At 40.6% G+C, this 23,057-nt stretch overlaps 1 protein-coding gene across 2 annotated transcripts; it reads right to left on the reverse strand.

Annotated features, from left to right (window-relative positions):
* Positions 1-425: 425 nt before the first annotated feature.
* On the reverse strand, positions 426-22,888 carry ERCC3 (ERCC excision repair 3, TFIIH core complex helicase subunit). Of its 2 annotated transcripts, XM_040603430.1 has the most exons (15): positions 22,809-22,860; positions 22,468-22,673; positions 21,159-21,395; positions 20,503-20,552; positions 19,013-19,148; positions 18,649-18,813; positions 17,449-17,653; positions 16,113-16,427; positions 14,796-14,980; positions 11,456-11,658; positions 7,883-7,979; positions 7,578-7,695; positions 6,285-6,403; positions 2,123-2,275; positions 426-1,295 (listed from the first exon to the last, which is right to left on the reverse strand). In XM_040603430.1, the coding sequence occupies exons 1-15, from the start codon at positions 22,825-22,827 to the stop codon at positions 1,161-1,163; spliced, it is 2,343 nt and encodes a 780-aa protein (XP_040459364.1). In that variant the 5' UTR covers positions 22,828-22,860; the 3' UTR covers positions 426-1,160. The 2 variants fall into 2 exon arrangements, with proteins under 2 accessions (XP_040459364.1, XP_040459365.1); XM_040603431.1 differs by lacking the exon at positions 426-1,295 and having other exon boundaries at positions 2,164-2,275; positions 6,285-6,405; positions 7,579-7,695; positions 22,809-22,888.
* Between the last annotated feature and the right edge of the window lie 169 nt (positions 22,889-23,057).

Consider the following 23,057-nt stretch of genomic DNA (forward strand, 5'->3'; position numbering starts at 1 on the left):
ACAGAATCAGTATTTTTCTGAAGCATATTAGTCATAAAATCAGGATAGCTCTACAATACATACTCCTTTCAGTACATTAAAGATTCATATTAATCTATTTTGAACCAACAGACCAAGATCAATGTTATTTCATAGGCTGTTCCTAAAGATCTACAAACCCTCAGCAAAAAAAGGACTCACAATACAATACCAAGTACCATAACCATTACAATATTATGATGTTATTTAAAAAGCATTCTTCTGCCATAAGCCACCACCACCTTTCCTCAAATTTTCTAGAAATACACTGCAGTCTTCATTAAGAACCTCCCCCCCCCTCCCCCGAACTCAAGGAACCTTTCCTTCACACCTCTGCTTCCGACTCATCCTATGGTAAATCAAAACGATATTGATTCAATAGTAACTTCTGTAGTGACGCTGCGCTGTTTAGCAGTTATGATGGTTTTATTGCATCGTTAATAAATAGAATATAAATGACAAGGGAAACAGCTTTTATTTCAGCAACTTCTTAACAGTAGCAAGAAAAATGAAGAAAAACGGAGCACGGAATTTATTTGTATTTACGAATGCCTTCCTTGAATTTATATTGGAGACAGAGTTCCTCTTTCTCCTTGTCTTAGAACTTCAAAATATTTCCAAACAATGTGTTAGAATTTTAAGACAGGTTAAGTCATAACTATAAACTAGCTCCCAGTTTAAAAATATTATGTGAAGTGCTCCTATCAGGATTTGTTCAGCTCAGTGAATGATTTTTATTTAAGCATTTTAAAAAACAGTATATTGTTGAGCGGACACAATAATCAGATAAATAGTATTTCAAACATCAGTACAAACTTCATTTACAAAACCTTCCCAGAATTCATCTGAAAAAGGGTCTTCAGCTGATAAAAATAAATTCTATTCATTACCCTGAAAACCAGACAGGTATAACCAGGATCCAGTCACTGGATATCTTTTCTGTGGTAAGATTTGGTTCTTTTTTTCCTTTCACATTCACCCATGACAGCACATATATTGCAGAGTAAAGATGTGTCCATACAGATGCATATGAAAAAAAGTCTTTTAAAGGTTCTGTCAGAAAATTCAATTCTGTATACTTAGTTATGGAACCAAGGTACACGGATACACAGCTTTAACAAAATGCACATGTCATTTGAATGTCATTTCCGGAAGCGTTTAAATAGTGGATGGATGTGCTTATTTGAAGATGCTTTACTCCGTGAAGAGTGGTACTCCATGTAAACCGTATCATCTGCTCCTGACATAGAGCTCATTGTGCCTGTACGACGTGACACCTGCAAGTGAGGAGAAAAAAACATGTGCTTAGTGTGTGATCAGATAGCCATCTCTAACCCACTGACACCCACTGGTTACCGGGCAGCACTGTTCGTTTAGTGACCTTAATGCCAAAAAGCCTTCGAAGTTCCTTTTCTTACGAGGAATTTCTACAAAGGAAGTCACTGCCTGCCACTCACCGTAAGTATACAAACCTACATAAGGTTTAATATGGAAAGATACCTTAGAGTGGGAATTCCCAACGCATTTCACGCACAATGCAATTCAGCTAAAAATAAACCCTAAAAAAATCAATTACCACATTGTAGCTTGATTTTAACTTATGTATCAACACATGTTTCAGGCTGTTTATTTTTCTTATATCAGACATGGCTGAAAATGTCAAACTACTATCTACAATAATAGTAATTCTCTTAAAAATGAACAAATGTAGCCCTTATGCTTCTGCCCTCTGGGCATGAGGAAATCAGAGCACAGTGCCACCACAAGAGTATGTGCTCTGACATATGTATATCTTAAAAATCTTTTAAAATCTTTTCACTGTTCATGACTTAGAAGATGTACTGCAAAATCTGTAACAATAGATCTATCGCCTTCTCCCTCAAATATAATGGAGGACATGAATTCCATGTCTACCTTCTTTCTAGTGCCCATTACCAAACCGAATTACTCAAATAGCTAAATGCTAATGCAGCTTAAAAAAATGAGTCTGTTCTCCAATGTTTCACAAAGATACTAAGGCATCAATGATGGCAACACATTTAGAATTAAAATGCAGCGGTCAAGTTCTGTCACGTTTGTGGTCACACAAAGCATTCTTCATTACCTGAGCTGACTTTGAACCATATTCTCCAGCAACTACTTCCTCCTCAGCATCCAAGTCAGATGCTTGCAGAACTTTCTGGAGAAGCTGCTGCTGTTCTTCTTTGGATGAAAATGAAAGTTCTTCTTCTTCCATGCCTGCAAGCTTTGTTATTACCTACGAAACAGAGCACAGTACAAGGTGAGGGCTCTTCCTCCTCACTGTTAGCTGGCTAATCAAAACCAAGACAAGGATTTCTGATTCCATATCCTGTTGGTGCTGCCTTCAATTTTTATTAATGGTCTGAACAGCTTAACACTATGGTTAGCATATATACACATAAAAGTTTGCTAAGTGAAGTATATATACAGGCACACACATCCCTTGTTATAGTCTAGCTGGAAATGCAAAACACAAACACTGGGGAAAAAAAAAAAGAGAAGAAAAAACAAAAAGCTCTGGACAGAGGATGTCAGCCAAATGCTGTTGATCCCAGCTTAACCAAGAACCTGACCAAAGCACATACAGCTCAGATGCACATTCAACTTAGTGCAAGGTTAGCTTCATGTTGTGGGCTCTACATTCATCTAGTTTAAAAACTAGCACTTTAACAAAAATAATTCACTAGCTTTCCAGACACTGAGAATTCTAGCGATAAACATCGAGGAACATGGATAAAGCCCCTAACAAATCCAGATATATGATGTTGCTGAGAGACCGCGTGTGCAAGCAAGCATCAGCAGCACAGCAAAAGGGCTCTTTCAACATTTGTGCACCAGTTAACTTAGCTGGTTATGTCTGCTCTCTTTGAAATTCTTAGTAACTCATTTAATAATAACCACGGATGCAGGGCACATGCCACCTACTGGCAATATAGTGCCATACACTCTGTTAGCTGAAAAACCTCTTCTGAAGAACTGAAAAGCTCTCAGGCTTCTGTTACAAAGCTTCTCAATAGGCAGCTTGCTTTCTTAAGTAGAAGTATTTTGAAAATTTCACAGGAATTTTTCCTGCAGTTAAATACATTTGGGTAAAAATATATTTATACGTGAGAATCTCAGTTTTCCCCACTATGTTTCCAACTTGAAGAGCTTTTGAGAAAAACATTGTATTTCAGCCTTTCCCTTTATTATGTGGTGTTTCCCCTCCTCAGCTTCCTTTTTCAGCTTATGTCTTGAGCCAATACAATTAGAAACGAGTTACTTCAGTAATCTGGGCTGGAGCTGACCACAAAGGCTGATCAAAAACTATGATTACAGCTTAAGGTAAAATGAATCCATATTAGCCACAAAGCACTGTTTTTGAAAAACACAGTAGGGAAACACTATACCGAATGATCAGTGTTGTAGACTGCAGTCAATGGCAATTTCTAATTAAAAAATGGATGCCTTTCTGAGAAATGTCCTGGCTTTAAGAATCCATTCACAGAAGCAAGGTCTCCTACTATATGGCTAAAGGAACACTATGGTCCCCCTTCTTGTTCATTTAGAACGGCATTGCTAGGATCACCTCAAAAATAAAAAGGAGTCAGGAAAAGCAATTTTAAATTGCATTAGGCTGTTTCCAATTGTGGCTGCAAAACAGTGCTAACGTGATTCACAGAACAGAAAGAATTCCCACTGCATCATCATTTTTTTAAGCTGTTCAACAGATGCCAAGTTTAAAGTAATCCCCAATTCTCTGATATAATGAGCTCTCCGATTGGCTTAAAATATAACCTACATTCAGCCTCTAAACAAAAAACATAATACAGTAAATAAACTATAGTTAGCAAACCAAAAAAACCCCACTAGCAGTAAACGCCGAGCAGCAAATTGTGATGACAAGGCTCCTATTTAAGAAGCAAACACAAAATATGTGATTTAGGAAAAAACAATGTATTCCGGTTTTCTTTTTGATGAAAGGCAGAGAACGGAGCTATTGAGAGACAGTCAGAAGAAAGTCTTAGACAAAAAGGGAAAACTTTTACCCTTTTAAAGAAGTAGTGAAGTTTTAGTAATTTAGGAGCAAAAATTCTGAAGGAGAGGACATCAGCACTGAAATAATTACCTATGGATGAGGTAGAGTCTCCATATTTGGAAGAATAAGAAGGCAAAAATCTGCTGGGAGCAACATACATAGAGTTGATCCTGGCTTGGTATGAAGAAACATAATGGGTCGTTTCTTGGACATTTCTTCCAGCCCTATTCCTTGATGCCAGCTATGACTAAGGCTTAAAGTTTGGCAAACGGATGAAAATAGATATTCTAACATACTGTTCCTTAACCACAAATAAAGAACATTCCAGTACCGGTCAGCTAAAATGTTGCTGCAAATACTCAGCTGCCACTTGCACTGCTTTTTTCCCCATATTACACCAAAGCTCCTAGGACTAGGTCTTCCTTGCAAAATAAAATCCCTCTTTTTTAACCTTTTTCTTAGTTCTAAAATCCAAGACATTCAAATACAAGGCATTTCTCTAATCTTGACTACCACCACATAGATGCATTTGCTGTAATTAGCTGCAGCTCAATACTGATCTACAGTTTTGTCAAAATACATCCACTACAAAGCAAAACAAGGATTTTACTTCTAAAGACTGTGACATGTCTCTTTCAGTGGAAGGACCCCCTTAAAGCTCTATTTAATGGGCCACTGGTTACAAAGCAATTATTTACTTCAGCATAGCTGCAGTTCAGAGAGGTTTTACCCATAGGGATGTCTTGTACTGCACGTATGCCTCATGAGGAAAAGCTCTTAAATAGCTCAGCTCAAGTGCAATCCAGCAGGGGCTGCTTGCCCTTGCACCTTGTGCGATCCCTGCACGATTCTGTCAACACCATAAGCTTGAGCTTGTTCACTACAGGCAGATACGGGAACAGCCTTCTGCTCAGCAATGTTTCTTACTGGGAAGGCTTCTCATCAGAGCAGTAAACTCCAGTTTTACAAAGCAATAATTCACCTAAAAGCAAGAGCTATCATGACACCCTGTTGCCTTTAACAACCCAGCGGATGAGCATATGGGGCAGCCCATGGATTAAAAAAAAATATACGAATGAGACACACCATGAAATCTATCAAATAGAGGAGCTTTGGCGGAGCGAGATTTTACATTTGCAAGAAGACAACATAACTCTATATATACATAATAAACAGAAGTACAGGGGGCAATCAATTTTCAAGTATGTATGAAGACATGACAGCATTCAGTCCTTTACAAAAGGAACTTTAGAGGAAACTTCTGATTTTCAAGTTCTGTCACACTGTCCACACTGAAAACGTTCTCTATTTTGAGGAGTATGTTTTAGTTGTAGGTAGGAAGATTTCCACTCTGTAGTAACAGTCTTTTCCTGCAGTAAATTCTGTCCTTTCTTCATCAATTAACATTCAACCCGGTGATACACTTCATTCCATGCAGAGACAATTACAAACTGTTGGCGGAAGCTAAATAGGCACAGTCTATACACCATTAACCAGAGCAGGTTTTGCTTAACAGAGCCAAGATCGACGTGCCTGCATCCTGGACTGATTGATTTTCTGTACCACCGCAGGCCTTGGACAGCACTACGGAAATGGTGCACAAGATTAGTGTGTGGACAAAGATCCCTGAAAGGTGTTTCTTTTGGAGCGGGATGCTAGACACTTCAAACACTTTACGATTCCCAGAGTCAGATGTATAAATGTAGGATGGACGAATCCTGCCGGCTGTATGTTCTCTTTAGCCACAAGGTAAAAGATGTCTCCCCATAGTGAAATACTGGCCTGCCACTGGAGGTTCTTTGGAAACTATTTGTGACTTGTGATGTTTTGGAAGTTTTCTGAACTGCTGCTGGCCACTATGACATGAACACCTATCAACAATGCTTTATGCACAGCCAGTATGACAACACACAATAGGAGGCCTGCATGCATCGACAACTGAACAGCATAAATATAAAGCAACCCCACAAGTAACATTCCGCTTCACTCTCCAGTGGGTGCTTGGTTTGAAGTTAGAATACTTACCTTTCTAAAAGCTGTACTAAGTTACTTGTATCTACCCGCACAGTAACACAGATGATAAACCAACCCTGAAACAGTTCTTGCTTGCAAGCAAAACCTTCATTAATACATTACACAACCAGGATTCTTGACCCAATACTAACATGAAAGAACATGGAAATTATATTTTTAGGTCACAACTATATAAATAGCAGAGACAAGTTACCTTGAAGCTATAACCTTGATCTACAAGAAACCGTTGTCGCTTCGTTGAATATGCCATTTCCTGAGTGTCTTGGGATACAAGAGAATAAAAAAAGGCATTGTATTCCTCTGCAACCATGCCTAGGAGACAAAGACACTGAGTGATTAGTTCCATTTGGAACACTGCACCAAAAACCAAAAAAGGACTGAACACTGAAAACAGGTGTTTAAATCAGTTGTCTCTCCACAAAAAAAATTTTGCAAAGTTTAGCTGCATCCAGACATTACATAAACTGATTGACAAAGTACACAGTATGGAAATTCCTACTCTTGTTCTTAATAACTTGAGAATGGGCAAAAAAAAAAAAAAAAATGAAAAGGAAATGGATCCTAACACAATTACACTGGTACTCGGAGAAGAATCTGCTTCTTCATTACACTGGGCAAGATGAATAATAAAATTATTTGTAAGTCTACTATGTAAAGAGCGAATAAAAAGTCTAGAGTAAGGATTGCAACACACATCAAAAAAGTTAATGGAAAAAGACAAAGGAGAAGTTTTATTGACACAAATTGGAGTTTGCACTGGTTTTGCATTAAAAAAGACAAAGATATGTAGCTAAAAATTCACAGAGCTATTTTGAAACCCAGGATACACCAGGCTGCATATAATAATTTACTTAAATTTACATCTCTTAAGATATATTAATTAAACAGCATTGGGTTCTCTTTTAAAACCCAAGGTTTCACTAAGACTTTGTTAATTCACTACCATGGGGTTTGCAGACATTTTCAAACAAAGCCTCAGCTGTAACAAGCACAAACTGCACATGAAGTAAGTAAATGTAGACCTTAAGTGCAAGTAGAAAGTGTTTTAAAGATCATTTTTCCAAACAAAAAGCTCCTTGGTTATGTTTTGCAAAAACACAACTAGTTGGAAATCAAATCCCATTTTTAAAAGTAAGTAATCTGCAGTATCAAAAATGTGCTTTCTAGAGACTTGCATACAGTAATGCTATGATTTTTTAAGAACTATTTCATGTTGAGGAAAATATCAAGGAATGAAAAAGTAAAAGAACCACTACAAAACAAAAAGTTAATTTTCCTTCAGCTTTTTTTGTCCTTTGGAAGTTTTCCCAACAAACCTTTACTGACCCTGAACATGCTTCATCTCCCTTCACTGGTATATGGGCGTATTCTCTTTTACTAAAACATAATCCAAGGACAAGATAAAGAAGTATCATGAACATCCAGTTTCTCTGCAGTTCTGATACTATGATCCAAGCCTCAAGAGTCCAACCACCACCTCATTTACCTTTTTTGGCTCTTAGCACTCGCCCCAGTCTTTGAGCCTCCTGTCTTCGAGACCCACCATGGGATGAAATCTGAATCAGAACATTGGCTTCTGGCAGATCGAATGATGTGTCACCTACCTATAACAGAGAAGCAGCCTCTAAGCATATCTTATTTCCATATATCACCGACAAAGATTTAATACAACGTGCACATCTGTGAGCTGCGATACAAAGATGTCAAATGCACAACATGCATGTATAATTTACTCTTGAATAAAGTTCACTGAAGACAGGTACAAGGACACACTGAAATGTCCTCGCTTACCTTGGAAATGAAAATAGTGTTGATTTTTGGATTGTGCTTGAAGTTTTGTAGAATTTGCATTCTTTCTCCTTGTGCAGTAGGACCATATATATAAGGTCTGAAAAGAACAGAACATACGCAAATTAAATCAATTCAAGACTTTGCAATCATTTTTTGTGAGGTACTAAGAAACCAAGACATGGCAGGGAGTGCAGTACACATTTGAACTGATATAAAAACAAAACAGATTTTGGTACAGCTTACACTTTACTTTTAGCTTGTTTGGCTCTTTATGGCAGCTACCCCAGTTGTTTGTGGAATCCTCTACAGAAACCCAGTCTGCCAGAAATAAATTCTGACAGTTATAAATGTTTTGCAATTATGTGCACCAGTGAAGCTGTATATCAACAGACTGAATACATTTGCTAAGCCTACATGAAAGACTGAAGGCAGCTGATAAAATAAGAGATTTTTTTTCCCCTCAGATCTACTGAGTTAGCACATTGACAGCTGCAACCTTTGCTTCCTACTTAAAACACTTGAAAATCCAGGCTTCTCTATCAATGATGTGCCAAGTGTCACAAGCTGGCTGCTAGATGTTGTTCTGAGAAAATTATTTTTGCTTCTGAAGCTAACCTCTTGCCCTTCCTAATACCTCCTGGACCTACTGAAACGAGAACAGGGTCCCAGACATTCCATGGCCACAAGAAGCTCAAAGTGGCATTTAATCTAAGGTTTCTAACACTTGATGAATCACATGGAACATTTAATATCTCAATCCAGAAAGCTCACACAAACTCTCAGCCCCCCCAAGACCTCATCAGTAACTTGGACTACTATGAATCTTCCAAGATTCTCTCTAGACTCTGGCTGTTTTCTTCCTGCCTGAGCAGTTTAAAAAAACAAACAAAAAAAGGCCCTAGAAATGGCAAAGTCCACATAAAAAAAAAAAAAAAAAAAAGTGGCATGCAGGAGTGTACAGCCACTGCTTCTTCATCTGTTGCACTACGTTTCCAAATGCTCGTTATCAGCATCTCCAAATAACAGGAATCAAGTTCTACAATTTCTGTTTTGTTCACACTTCCATACACTATTTCTAATACAAGGAACCAACCTCAAATGTTTCACTCTAACTTTTAATATTGCACATACATGGGTGGTAGCTGAACATAAACATGCAGTGCATAGTACTAAGGTTTTCTATTATCAACCAATTCTGGTGTGTTGGGTCCTCTAGCTTTCTCTAGTAAAAACTTTATTCTAGTTTTTCTTTTACCAACAATCCTGGTCATCCCTAATCTAATTCTTCTATTTAGTGCGTTTAACCAAACTGTTAGGAAAATGCAGCTAAAAAATGAAAGTGGCAAATGAGTCGACTCTGAAACAATACCGTTATTATCCAATTAGTAGCATTCGGTAATATATTAAGCCTTATTTGGAATTACATTTAATATTTAAATTGTGATGACTTTAATTCCAAGCGAAACTTAAACGGAAGATTTTAACTTAAACTAAAGCAGTTGTAAGCCTTCTGTTTCTTAAAGTCACCAAGAAGGGGTTCAAGCACAACACAGAATAACCTGGAAGCCCCAGCTACCAATCCCCCATTTTACCTCCCCAGATCCTACTTGGCAGTGATTCACTAACACTTATCTGAGGACCTTCTTGAACCTAGAACGTCCAATGCTAGACTGACTTTTATTTTTTAAATTACTCCTCTTCCTCACCGCAGGAAGACACTTGAGGCATTTGCAGAGACAGATCCCTCCCATTAACCGACGTAACTGTGAAGACCATAGAGGCATAGTCCTTCAGAAACAGTGATTTAAACGTACTAATTAACACCACCAGTAAGAATCAGCACGAGACTCATGACAGAATAAAAGTTGGCTAAGAAAATTTGAAATCTGTGGCCCCAAAAATAATTCCTGTCATGTGCATGTTTTTTCATGCCAGTACCGAGGGAAAGAAGGTGGTAAGGGAGGAGCTGGCAGAGAGCCGAACCACAGCCATCTCTGCCTCCACCCAGGAGCCCACCACCTCATGTGCTTCAGTCAGGTCACGAGAAGCGCTGTGGACACTGCTCTCCTGCTGGGCCAGCACAGCCCGGGCAGACAGGCTCCGCCACCGCCGCTGTACCCGCTGCTGGGCTGCTCTCCTCCTTACCCGTGTAATTCCTGCGCCACCCTAACTCAGTTCCCTTTGTTTCAGCATGCTCATAGTGAATGGACAGAAAATTCTCTGGTTAAAATAAAGACTCCCTCACCTTTATCCAGCACTGCGAGCCTTCTTTCCTTCTAACACCGACTGCCATACAACCACGAGCCACACAAATCATGTGAGGAACAGAAAATTCATTCAAGAACACAAAAAATAAACACCTAATATTTCTTCAACTGGTTTTCCTGCCATGCTTCTGCAGTGTCTATCCCGCTTCACAACTGCTGTGCTACTTAGCAAGCACCCCCTCCCAGCATCGCCTTTGCTGAAGGGTTTTCCTGTGGTGCACTGAACACTGCTAGAGACATTCCAGAGGCATCGTCACAGCTAATCTCTGTCCAGACAGATTAAAAAAAATGATGAAAGAGACCATGGGTGTTGGAATTCATCCAGCACCATTAGCTCTGCTTACTATTTGATGTCACAGCAAGCCAGCACAACATGGCTGTTAAACTACAGTCAAAACTGATCATGAATTTTGGAAAGTGTAATGCTTGTTTGTGGTTTTACTAAGAAACACTGCTGAAATTCCTAGACATGAAATCATACGCAGTCAAAATGCCCCACAGCTTCCAACAAGCAGGGTTTGTCAACAATTTGGCGTTGTCAAAGAAAGGATGAGGGCAGCTTCTATGAATGTTTTCCCCAATAACTGCTCTACGCCTGATCCTGGCAAACACTCCCAGATCACCCCTCTCCAAACCCTACAAACACACTGATGCTAACCCCTCATTAAACTATTTGTACAACCTTCCATACCTGCACTCACGTTACAGTCATTTAAGGTAGCTGAGAAGCTCATGGGAGCAATATCCTTCCGTTTATTAAACAATTACATTAGTCCTAGGCAGTGCACCGGTACAGCACAGATCCCCAGGAAGTTTGTCTTAGGTTTTTTACACAAGGCTGAGACCTTTTAAGAACCTGAAGAGGAACGTCCTGGGTCCCAAAAGATCCTGAAAAATTCAGAGTGTATATCTGAAAAACTTTTGTCTCAGAGAGATAGGGGAGGCTACCATCCATTAAAGAAATAGTTCTAGTGTTATTTTTTTAAGCCCCTCATTTTTCTACTGGCTTTTAATAATAACAACATGGATGGAGAAGTAGTAACAGTCTTTCACAGAAATCTTGGATGAAAACTCCTCTGAGGCAAGTGCTAAACAGAGATTCTTTTCAAACAGTTCTACGCTGAAATAATGTTGCAGTGCCAATAAAATCCATCCAAAAATATACCCTCCCGAGCTCTTTTTTATATAGGATTGGAGTTAAATCTAAATATTAGAAGAAATATCTAGACTACTGAAAGCTGTGAGCTTACAAGGCAATTTTCCAGGAAGGAAGAGAACAGTGCCATCGCCAGTTGTGAACACTTACTTCCCGAGTCTGATCGCATATTCCTTCAGTGCAAACACGTTGTCAGCAAACACGATGATTTTATCATTCCGTCGCTCATGAAACTTAATCAGGAACTGGCAGGCTCTGAATTTATTTGGGTTCATGGTGTACAGCAGTATCCGTTTCTTTGTTTTGATAGCTACATATTCTCTGTAAAATTCAGGTGACATTGGGCACCAAACCTAGAATTAGAAAACACACAAACACACACACACAAAGTAACCCTCCGTTATTTATTTATTTCATTCCACTGGAATTGAAAAGATATTGGGGCAACAATAATGCATTATGGCTTTCTGTACAGCACAGGGCACAGATTTGAACACGGTAATTTCTGTACCAGAGTGACAGCTACTGGTCGCTGTAGTCTCCAACACTACCAAACTCCGTTTAACCTCATTAACATTATGGCCTTCCAAAACGCTTTGTCAGTGAGATCCACAACAGAAACAGGCAGTGGGATAGCGACAAGACTAGAAGATACTTCCTTTATGCTTCACACCTAATAATTTTACTGAATGCTACTACTTTTTACATAGCAACAGTTAAGGGAATAAATCATCTGTGCAATGCCCCTCCTGTCACAGCAATCAAAGCTTTTCCCATAAAAATTAATTTCCATCCATATTCTGAAAGCTAAGAGATACATTTAGTCTTCATTACAGAAGAAATTTACTAACCTTTTTTCATATACCCACAGCGGAGTGACCTTTGTTTTAACAGCTGTTAAGTCTACCACTTTCAAAACACTAGAATTAATTAGAAGACTTCCAAAGGTCTCCCTAAGCAATTATTTTATTATGTAAATACGTATCATAGTACTGCACAAGTCTAGGCTTACTGAGGTATTTTTTCTACTGTAGCATGAAAACAGAAGAAATTACGAAGCTGAGAAGTTTATGCCAATGCAATAATACTATCTATACCATATAATGCCACTATCTATAGTGCATATAATTTAGAAGATGTTCATTCTACTGTACACGGGTTACTCCCTTATATACACAGTACCAATTAACAGAATACTGCAAAGAAAAGCCTCTTGCATAACTATCGTTCAGCTAGGAAAGTTATGTGACAATTTAGTTTATTTAAACAAGCTGAACTGTTTTGTACTGTTACAAACTACTTTTTTGTTTCAATACGTTTTTTCCAGTGAATGCTGGGTAAGGCTTTTTTCATCCCTTGACTACATTAACAATAAATTTATGCATTGAATAGGCTCTACTATTATTGTATGTTGTCTATAAAAGATCTAAAACTCTTAAATCAGAAAAGAGCGTTTCAAAGTGACAATGAAATATGGATGTTGAACGTTGGACTGTAGTAAAATAATTATTCTATTGTTCAATGCCTCTGACTACATGGCAAACTGAATATATTTCGATTTGTATTTGCACTCTCTTCAGGATTTGGAAATGGCTAAGAGCTACTTCTCACACAAATCTTTTCATTTTTATGTTTTGCAAGATGCACACTCCAAGCCAAAACCTTGGTATGACAGCTGGGAAAGGGATTATTTGTAAATTACGGAACTCTGAAAATACAGTTAAAGAACAGGCTTGTTCTCTTTTTCAAAAATTTCTTTTAACTTTCTCAACTGTGCTGCTTGTTCTCTTTCAAAGCAGTGGAAGAACAGTACCACAACGACCACGACCTGCCTTATCAGAGCAGCACTGCCCTCTCCTGCCACCTGGAGAACCACACTTAAAAGAGCAAACCAGACATCTTTCTTGGCTATGCAGAGTAAGCGAAGTTGATTAAAGATGTTACTTCTCAACATGTCAAGAAAATCCCAATAGGTATGCAATGCAGTTGTGCACATACTAGACTTGTTATTTATCAGACTGCTTGTTTTTGATTCTTTGCTTTTGATAGTCCCATCACATGTTATTTCAAAACATTGGCCTAAAGAATATCAACTTGCAGAATTTCCACATCATTCAGAACAAAGGTAGCTCACGCTTCACACTTTGCAACGCCTAAAGGGCAGTTCAGGGACTGAGAAGAATTGTGCACCCAAAGCAGAATTAACCAAAGAGCCTAAATAGTAAAATTTGAACTTGCAGACTGGTTACTCTCCCTTCAACCCAGTTATTTTCTAGATAACTCTTCACTTGTATTCTATGACTTTAAAATAGTTGTGGGTTTTTTCCTTCTACAACTTCCAGTTTGCACAAAGCTTAAAAGGAGAACAGCTGACCTGCATTTGCATCTTTTATTCCAGTGCCAAAGCTAGCATGAAACTAATGAGGTTTTAAAAAAACAACCCAGTAACAAAAAATCAACACACACACACCCCCCAAACAACAACAAAAAACCAAAGCAAAAAACATGCAGGAAAGCCCAAAAAGACAGTTAAGTTATGAAATTCTACCATTGCATGCTGTAGCTGCTAAAACTTCGCTTCCATTCAACGGGAGTCTGGACAAGCTCATGAAAGACACACAGTGATGGTTACACAGAAACCACTCATAAATGATTAAGGGCTTGGAGAAGTATCAGATACGTTTGCCCTGTTTTTATACTCTTCCTTAAGTATCTTCCTTGACAAATATCAGAGACAATACATTAAGCTAGACCTTCAGTCTGACCCAGAAAGGTTACTTTTAACGTTCTAATGAGCCTGTGTGAAGGGTTTCCAAAGGGATTATTCCAACAGGATACCAGACTTTTTTCTCATCCATATGATGGGAAGAACAGAGGTCAGTCACACTGTTATATTAGAAATAAATAGTAAGATCCAGTCCTATGTTTTCAATTTTCACCCTCATGCGTTCAGGTTTCAAATAAGCAGGTGTTTTCTTATGTTTTTTAAACTTGCTATTATACTTCTTGAGTTTAAGAGGAATTCTCCTCAAACAACCACAGACAGTCTACCAGCTGAAGTCTCTGAAAAGCACTTGCCAGCATACCACCTGATGTTACGCTTATCATAACACCATGTTATACTGCCACACAGAACTGAGCTCAAAGTACAAAGTCAAGCTGGACAACAAGAATGTCAATTGCATCGAACGAGGTCTACCACTGCCCACATTTCTGAAAGGTGACTTTGAGACAACCCATCGGGCACCACAACCCCAAAAAGGAAGAGTGCTGAAGTCATTCTGAAGAACGCGTGGCTACTGGATTTACTACATGTTACTACTGACCAGCAACAGCCTTGCCTAAGCTACAAAGTAAATGAAAAGTCATAAGGGCACCTGTTTTTCCCAGTTAAATACTCACAATTACATATATCTCCCTCAAGAAAAAAAAAAAAAAAAAAAAGGAATAAGCATACTAAACACTAGTAGTACAAAAAGCAGAGCATCACCTCAGCACACTGCACTTTAGCAATGTAGCCACTGTTCTGCAGCTCCATCCAGTTGGCTTCATAGAGCTTTGGTCCAATCAGGAAGTTCAGGTCAACAATTTTATCATCTTCTCTGACCAGGGTAGCAGTCAGCCCCAGTTTACAATGAGCTTGTACAATAGTGAGCACACGTCTGAACATTTTTGCTAAGAAATGCAAGACAGATTTTCTGTTTACTTTCCTGAACGGATTTAGAAGACAAATAGTGCAACTTAAAAAAAACACTTTCATCAACTCCTGAACATAAAGCATTGGGAAATTTTACCCCATTTCACACACACCTCTAAGAAATCTGTGTTACAGCAAAAATTCACACTGATTGCAGCTTTAGTTTACATCATCAGTGTACTCTGAAAATCACAGTAAAACTTCTGGCATCTTTATAATTTCCAATTTCCCGAAAGAAAATTAATACATTCAGAGGTTACATGGCTTGTTTTAGGTCATATAGTATTTCATAGAAGGAACTATGACACAAGGACTCTTGGCCGATTGCCACATTCAGACTTCTAGTATATGGCTGAATTACTCATCTTCAGCATTGCTAGAGATCACAGAGGAGGCTCTATACCTTAATTTTTATGAAACAAAGAACGAACAAAATTGAAAGAATAGTGGCAGCAACATGCTAATTTGATAAAATAGCAGTTAATTGTCAAGGTCTCCTTCTAAAATCCATAATTTCTGTAGATACCAGATGATATTCAAATGAAATCATGAGAACAAGGTAGAGGAGCTAACAGAATCCTGCATGGTATTTTTAGCCAGGATTATTCCATAGACACTTAAATACTACATTATTGCTTTCCAATAGTACAGATCTTAATTACACAGGAATTTCAAATACAACAGCTGTTTCTGGACAGTAATCACTATACTTGCTCACATTTTATTGAGTAGAAATAGATATTAAAAGCTAGCCTATAGTTCCACTACATCTCAACAGAAAAGAAGGCAGATTAATTCCCCTCCTGTTCAAACCTGTCTACAGCAAAATTATACAAACATAATTCAGGTACACAGGAGAAGGCACCTTACGGTACAGTGCCATTAGAGAAAAGACAGTATCTAATTTGAAGGGTTTCAGAAAACTAATGGCCAGCTTAACTGTAGTATCGTGGGAAAAAAAGAAAGCAGAACAAGGCATCTTACTTGTCTCAAAACCCTAACCCATGTATTTACTCACTATATTGATGATGAGAAAGCAAAAAACCACACCACTTCTAAAAAAGCAGAGTAACGTTATCAGCATGAAAAGTCCGCATGCTGTTTCCTTACCAGGGATAGTATGTACTTCATCAAGTATCATAAGGCCCCACTCTTGACTCTTAAGCCACTCCATTACTCTTTCTGCTTCCCAGGATCTTTTCGTTGTGTGTCCCAACATGGAATATGTACTGATAGCAATCGAACAGCCAATAGGCTTGTCCTTGGCATCAGAAGTGAACCGACATATCTGACTGTCGTCAATGGTGGACCACATCTTGAACTGGGCTTTCCACTGCTCTACAGACACTGCAGAATTACCAAGGACCAGACACCGCTTGCGGACAGTACACGCAGCTGTCACTCCAACTAGAGACTTGCCAGCACCTGTAGGGGAAGAAGAGAGATTCATTAGTCATCTCTCTGACACTACTGGAGGGGGGGCGGGGAGGAAAGAGCAAAGAAAGACAGCAAAACAGTGAGAGGATATGAAATCATGTATCAGGAAATTGTATGTTGTTTCCTTATTATAATAGTTTTAAAGAAATGGAGCATTTGCTTCTTAAAAATCCAGCTGGATTGTCTACTGGACACATAACTCCATTTTCTCAAGAAAATCATTGTAAACAATGGCTGTGCCAATTAGAAACAATCATTCTAATGCTGTTTCAATTTCAAAAGCATATTAAATTCCAGGTGGCTACAGAAAGCTTCCCCTAGAGGTGATCTATCCCTGCCAGCTATGTTTGTTCCCCCAAACGGCAAGTCCTTAAATCTTTCCATTCCTCCTTTACACTTGTTCCAGCATCCCTCACACACTCTCTCAGACCCTCGCTGTGTCTCCCACCCCCAATACCAAGGGCACTGGCATGCAGTCACCTGTTCTCTCCCTTTTCCATTGCTTCCCGTAGGTTGTCCCAGTTTGCACATTCCTCATTTCTTTCTCAAGCTCTCAGGCGCAGAACTTGTGCATACAAGCTCTTTCCTTCCTTACATACCCCTTATGCCGTATTTGTATTTCCAGTTCCCCCCCAATCTCCTTACCCCCAGCCGAGGAACAAATTATGCCCAAGGCAATGGCTTTAACATTTCACTGCAAGATCAGCAGAGCTGACTTTAGAGGGACCAGTGAAAGCACGAACGGTTATCTGAAGCTACTACAACCACCTATCAGTTTGTTGGTCTCTACAAGGATACCGGCAGCACCGTTAAGCAGATGCCTGACAGCTCCATTAACCAGGCTCTCCCTCACCACAGCATCACCACCCACTCACTACAAACCAACAGGACTCTGTATACTGGTACCCTGAACAGTCCCTACCGCTGTCTGAATTAAAGAAGCCATCAAATTTGGAAGTTAACAGGCCAATAAAGAACAAAACCCCTAAACATCAACCTAGAAACTTACCACATGGCAAGACAATAACACCAGATCTGGCTCGCCCATTTCCAAACATCTTTCTCAGGCTTTTCTCTTGATAGGGCCTGAGGACAGCTGTAGGTTTCAGATCTATATTAATATCAGGATTCACAGAATCATTTCTGAAATCATATTCTGCCAGCAAGGGGTACTCTAAATGGATACAACGCTTCTGAAGTTCTTCAATCATCTCCTGAAGAGGAAACAAAGCTTCAGAAGGTAAATTTTCCACGTTTTTTTTTTTTTTAAACAACCAGATTATATAGTACCATGTGAAGTTAGATTTATTTTTTTATGCTCATGAAGTCTGCAAGGGTAAAAGTTTATTCCAAAAACTTTATTCATGATCATCTCTACCCCTTTCAAACATTTTAGAAAACAGTTACAGAGGGTTGTTTAGACAGATGGAAGAACATGACACATTAATCTCAGATGTGTTGTTTACCTGGCAGCGACTAAACTACACTTTGAAGTCCTGCAACAAAGTGTTCAGTAACAGACACAAAAGGTTCTGTGTGTTACAGACACCTACCAAAGCTGAACATCTGTTATCTGGAAAATCTCCATACCCTGGTAATGCAGTTATTCCACCACAATGACAGTTCGATTCAATCACCAAGAGGTTGTTTGTTTGGGTTTTTTAAAATAAACAAAATAGCTACTAAACTATCTTGTATATAATTTCTGTTTTCCCCAGAGTAAGGCATCATTAGAAACACCAAGTCCAAAAACAACTTGAGAAATTCTACAAAAACTCTCTGAAGGTCAAGCAGGACTGTGCTGCAACCTCCAGCTACCCTTCTCAAGCTATCAAATCAGAACTGGCAGGAGTTCCTTCTGCAAACATAAATCACAAAACAAAAAAAGGCAGGGAAAAACAGAGAGGGAGAAAGAGAGAGAAAAGAAAGAAAGGGGGGAACAACCTCCCTTCATCTCTTGAGCCTTTCTCTGGCCCTGTGCCTTGTGGGCAGGGAAGAGACAATACCCAGTCTGCCACCCTCTGTACAGAATAGGAAGATTCTAAGATTTTGGGAGGTAAAAGGAAAGAAAAGTTAGATGACTTAAAGTGATCTCCACTATCAAACGAAGTACCACAGTACTTCACATTAAATTCTCACACTTATTTGCAAAGCTTTGGGCCCATTCCCCAAAGCTACAAATGCAGAGACTAATATAATATACTTATACCTGCTTGACTTCAAAAGAAACTGTCTGTGTTTCCTCCTCCTCCTCCTCATCTTTGTCCATCTGTTCGTAAAACTCATATAAGTCAGCTGGGACATCTGGCTTATTCTGGGCATCTGTTCCCTGTGATGTTGATGGACCAAAGCCACCTTCACTGGATTTAGAAATCTGAAACACACAAACATGAATTTTCACCAACAGTTTCATTAGAGATACAAGTCCACCCCCTGCCCTGCCCCAATTTGGACTCATTAAGGAGGCACCGATCATTGCTGACAGAATGGAAAGCAACAGCTGATACAACAAACAACAATCCAACAGTTTATGTACTGTTAATTCAAGAATTTTAAAACATGCCCAAACATACCGCTGATTTACTCGTGAATGTCTCTGTAATGAGCTCTGTTTCTTCACCCTCAGCATTTCTCAGGCGACAGTCCCTAATTACATGGTCTTGCAGAAGCTGCTGAATGACATCAGGGTGGGTACTTTCAACAAAATACCTAAAATTAAAGGACAACATTTTAATGAACTAATCAACTGAATAACTTACAAGAAGAGTGGTATAGATGCTTAAATATATTGCTATTCCAGATGCACTCTCAAGTGTCTAATCTTGGGGGGGGAGGGGGGCATTTAAAAATAAAGAAATTATAGGGATCAAGATTTTTTCAAGATGCCTCATACCAAAAGCATCATGTACTTTGCAGTTACCCATCTTGCTCAAAGTTCTCTAACATTTGTGGGAAAACTCCAGCAGAACTGCCTAGACTGAGCTCTCACATACATGTCTTATTTGTGACATGTGACACAAGCCCATTTTTTTGATATTGAAGCGACTCTGTGAAAACACTGGATGTGGTGTTTCAAAGTCCTGCCCACAGGACCAAAAAAAGCTCAAAAGACAAAAATCCAAAACATCCAGAACATAGACCATCTAAAAATTTAAATTAGTGCATCCTGAAATTGTTTCTCTCCCTGGACATTTGTCAATAATGATGCTAGTTGGAAATCACAGTTAAAATATGAGACAAAGAGACTTCACTAGCACGGGAGAAATCTTTTCCTCAGAAACACCTAAGAAGAGAACAAAAACCTGCTAGCAATACTAGCGTCAGTTGTACCCAACACAGCAGGTTCAAAAAAGCTGCAGCACAAGCAGAACATTATAGGCCCAGGGCTTATCTGCGGCTGTCAGACAACAGAGAACTTTGAAAAAGAAATAATGAGAAAGACAAAACACAGACAAGGTACAGACACAGGCTTCCCATTTCTTCTCTTTCCTTTCCTTCTTCCTACCACAAATCACATGTTCAGATAACATTGGTCTGCTCTAAAGTAGCTGACCCATCAAGGTCACTTCCAACATTATCTTCTAGATTTAAAATAAATCACATTCAACCCAGCAACAAGCACGCATCTCTTGCCAATGGATTTGCTCGTCCTTCCTGAATAACAGATTCCAAGTCAGAATACACAAGGCTGAAGGACAGCTGTAGAAAAACTTGTCTAACCAGGCTCATGCAAATTAGGAAGGAACGTACGAAACAATTATCTGAAAACCTTAAGGATATATTGCAAATCCAAGTAATAAAGGAACAAGCTAGAATATCAAATTCACAACCTGCTTCTAAAAATGTAACAATAACCAGTAGTAGTAGCTCAGGGCAGCCAAACTGAATTAATTGACCAAAGTATTAAATACTTTCAACAATTAAAAACATGATCTTGCATTGATAGAAGGTCCACTCAGCTGGGAGCTGTAAGGCTCAACAGCTACTCAAGACCACTTGTTTAAGCACAGCTGGCATTTGGGGGACTTCCTTTGCCACGCCAATTAAGGAAGAAGCCACTTACCTGTTATGTTTCAGTACCAGCTTCACCTTCCCATAGCTGACAGTACAAAGCTATAAATGAACAAGAGCAGTTGTTAGGAACATGCAAAAGAGCGATTCCACATTTGGGACCAAATGCGGAGAAGCAGTATATAATAAAACATTTACTTGTGATGTTATGCTTATGAAACAAACCTGAGAAGGTATTTTCAAAAGATGCACACATCAACTCACACAGGAGATCGGTCACAGATAGTTTTTATACCCAATTCCAATCTGCTTCCATGACTGCAAGAACATACATGCAGGATAAGGTAGACTATGTTTTACAGTGCCTGGCTATGCCAGGTTGCATCCCACATTCATAGTCTTCTTCCAGAGGAAATCTGAGGAAACTTTCCCCACGTACAATTCCTATTGGTTGAAAGTATACTTACAGACGCTTGGGTGTACTTTTTTTTTAAGAGGTATAAACCCCACACAGGATATGCTGTGAAAATAGTATGTGTGCAGCAGTATAGTACAGAAAAAGACAAAAAATAAGACAAAGCTTCTGTTCTCTTGGAACAGTGACAGAAACAATGAATGATTAAAAAAAATAATCAATTAAGCAGAGGCAGCAGGAAGTTTTCACTAGTAGCAGTAAACATATTTCCAATGCCAATTAAATACTCTTACCTTGATAAACTGAATTATTCCATCTGGGACCCCAGTCTTGCTCAGTTTTTGTAAATACTCTGTGATATCGCTCGTCTGTAAGCCAACACTAACAGCAGCATATAGCGAGTAAGCAGTCAGTTTGTATTCATGAATGTGGGTTGGTCTGCACACAGGCTCAGCAATGGCAACCAAAAAATCCTGTGCATATTTGTAAACTGGAGAAAAGGCTTCCAGAAAAATATGGCCATCAGGAGCCTACGGAAATAAAAAGAAATGCTGAGGGCACAACAGCGTTAGTTGACCAGAATCAGGAATGTCCTATAAAGCATCAGTTGACATAAGAGACAGTCCACTATTTAGGTACTAATGCATCACAGGGTTTCAAACAAAGCGTTTACCCTAACAGTAAGATTACAAGAAAAAAAGAAAAGAGACCGAGGAGCATAAAACTTGTCTTCTGAAAGCGTCCAGACACTGATTTGTCCCTGTCCCTTCTATAGCAGTAAGAATAAACCACGCCCTGATCAATTAAGGCTTTTCCAGACTGACACACTGGGGTGTTTTTTCTTTATTACTGCTAAGCATATTGCTTGAGCAGAGGCAACCTGGCAGCCCTATTCCCCTGAAACAAAATTCCTCATTTTACACAGAACAAATGGAGCAGAAAAGATGGCACTTGTGTGTCACAGCACTTGGTAATGTATGCCCTGCAGATGCCGGCTGTGCAACCACCTCTCCGTATGCTTGTATGCTTGTACGACTGGCCGAGGTGCGGACAGGCTTCCTACTGCCATCCCTTTCAGGGCACAGAAAGCAAACGGTACCAGTTACAGAAGATGAGACCAGCTCGTCTTAAGGCTGTTCCATTCCATAATGCAAAGCCTGTGGCTGCATCACGGCAACAACAGATCCCACCTGTATCACTAGCCAACGCGGACGCCTCCACAAAGCCTTTCACCTCCGTCCCAGAAACATTTGGCTTAAGGGGCTGCACAGCCCTGCCCGGCCCGCTGCAAGGGACGCCCGCCAGGGGCCCTCCGAGGAAGGCAGCAACGCGCCGGGGCCCTGCCACGGGCTCCCGGCAGGGACTGGCGGCCTCGCCCCGCGCAGCCTCCCGCAGCCCGGCTGACGGCGGAGGAGACAAGGTCCCGGCTCCGTGACCGGGGAAGTCTCGCCAAGACGGCCCCCCCGGCAAGGGGCGGGCTCCCACGACCAGGCCACCCGCCCAGGCCTGCAGCGCCCGTCCGCTGCCCCGAGCTCTGCCAGGGCGGCCCCCCCGGCCCGGCGAAGCCCGTGGCGAGGCGCTGCGAGGCCCGGCCGCACGTACCACCCAGAGGGGACGCGAGGCGTGGTCGGCCTTCAGGGGCATCTGCTGCCTGTAGTCCTTCGCCCCGTACTCGTCCACTTTGGTGCCGCTGTCCTCCACCTGCTTCCCCGCCGCGGACGGCACCGCCTCCTGGGACTCCTTGCCGGGAGCTTCGTCCTCATCGTCTTCGTCGTCATCGTAATGGCGCTTCCTGGACTTCTTCTTATCTGGGAGCGAAGCCGGAGCTGTGACGAGGCAGCGCGGCCGGTCCGCGGATACCCGGCCGGCCGCCCCCCCCCGCCCTCCCGCCGCGCTCCCGCCCGGCCCCAGCCGCTCCCCGCCGGGCCGGCCGCGCCGCTCACCCCGCTCCTTCCTGCCCATGGCCGCCGCGCAGCGCCGCCGCACGCCCGCGCGTCACTTCCGCCGGCGAGAGGGGCGGAGCCACGGCGCGCGCGACCCGCGCCGCAACGTCGTCGACTTTGTGTTCTCAGGGCCGCCCCCGCCGCCGGGGAACGCGCGGGCGGGCAGAGGCAGGAAAGAGAAGGGGACCGAGGGGGAGAAATTGTTCTTTTAAAAAAACAGTAATTAAAAACAAGGCCAATACATAAAAA

Source organism: Falco naumanni, chromosome 8, assembly GCF_017639655.2.
Source record: "Falco naumanni isolate bFalNau1 chromosome 8, bFalNau1.pat, whole genome shotgun sequence".
NCBI lineage: Eukaryota > Metazoa > Chordata > Aves > Falconiformes > Falconidae > Falco > Falco naumanni.

Excerpts from the sequence above, each read along its gene's own strand:
- ERCC3 (XM_040603430.1), bottom strand. Across the intron at positions 18,814-19,012 it reads CATTCACGAGTAAATCAGCG|ATTTCTAAATCCAGTGAAGG; the intron begins GTATGTTTGGGC and ends TGTGTGTTTCAG. Across the intron at positions 11,659-14,795 it reads CTAAAGTGCAGTGTGCTGAG|GTTTGGTGCCCAATGTCACC; the intron begins GTGATGCTCTGC and ends TTCTAATTCTAG.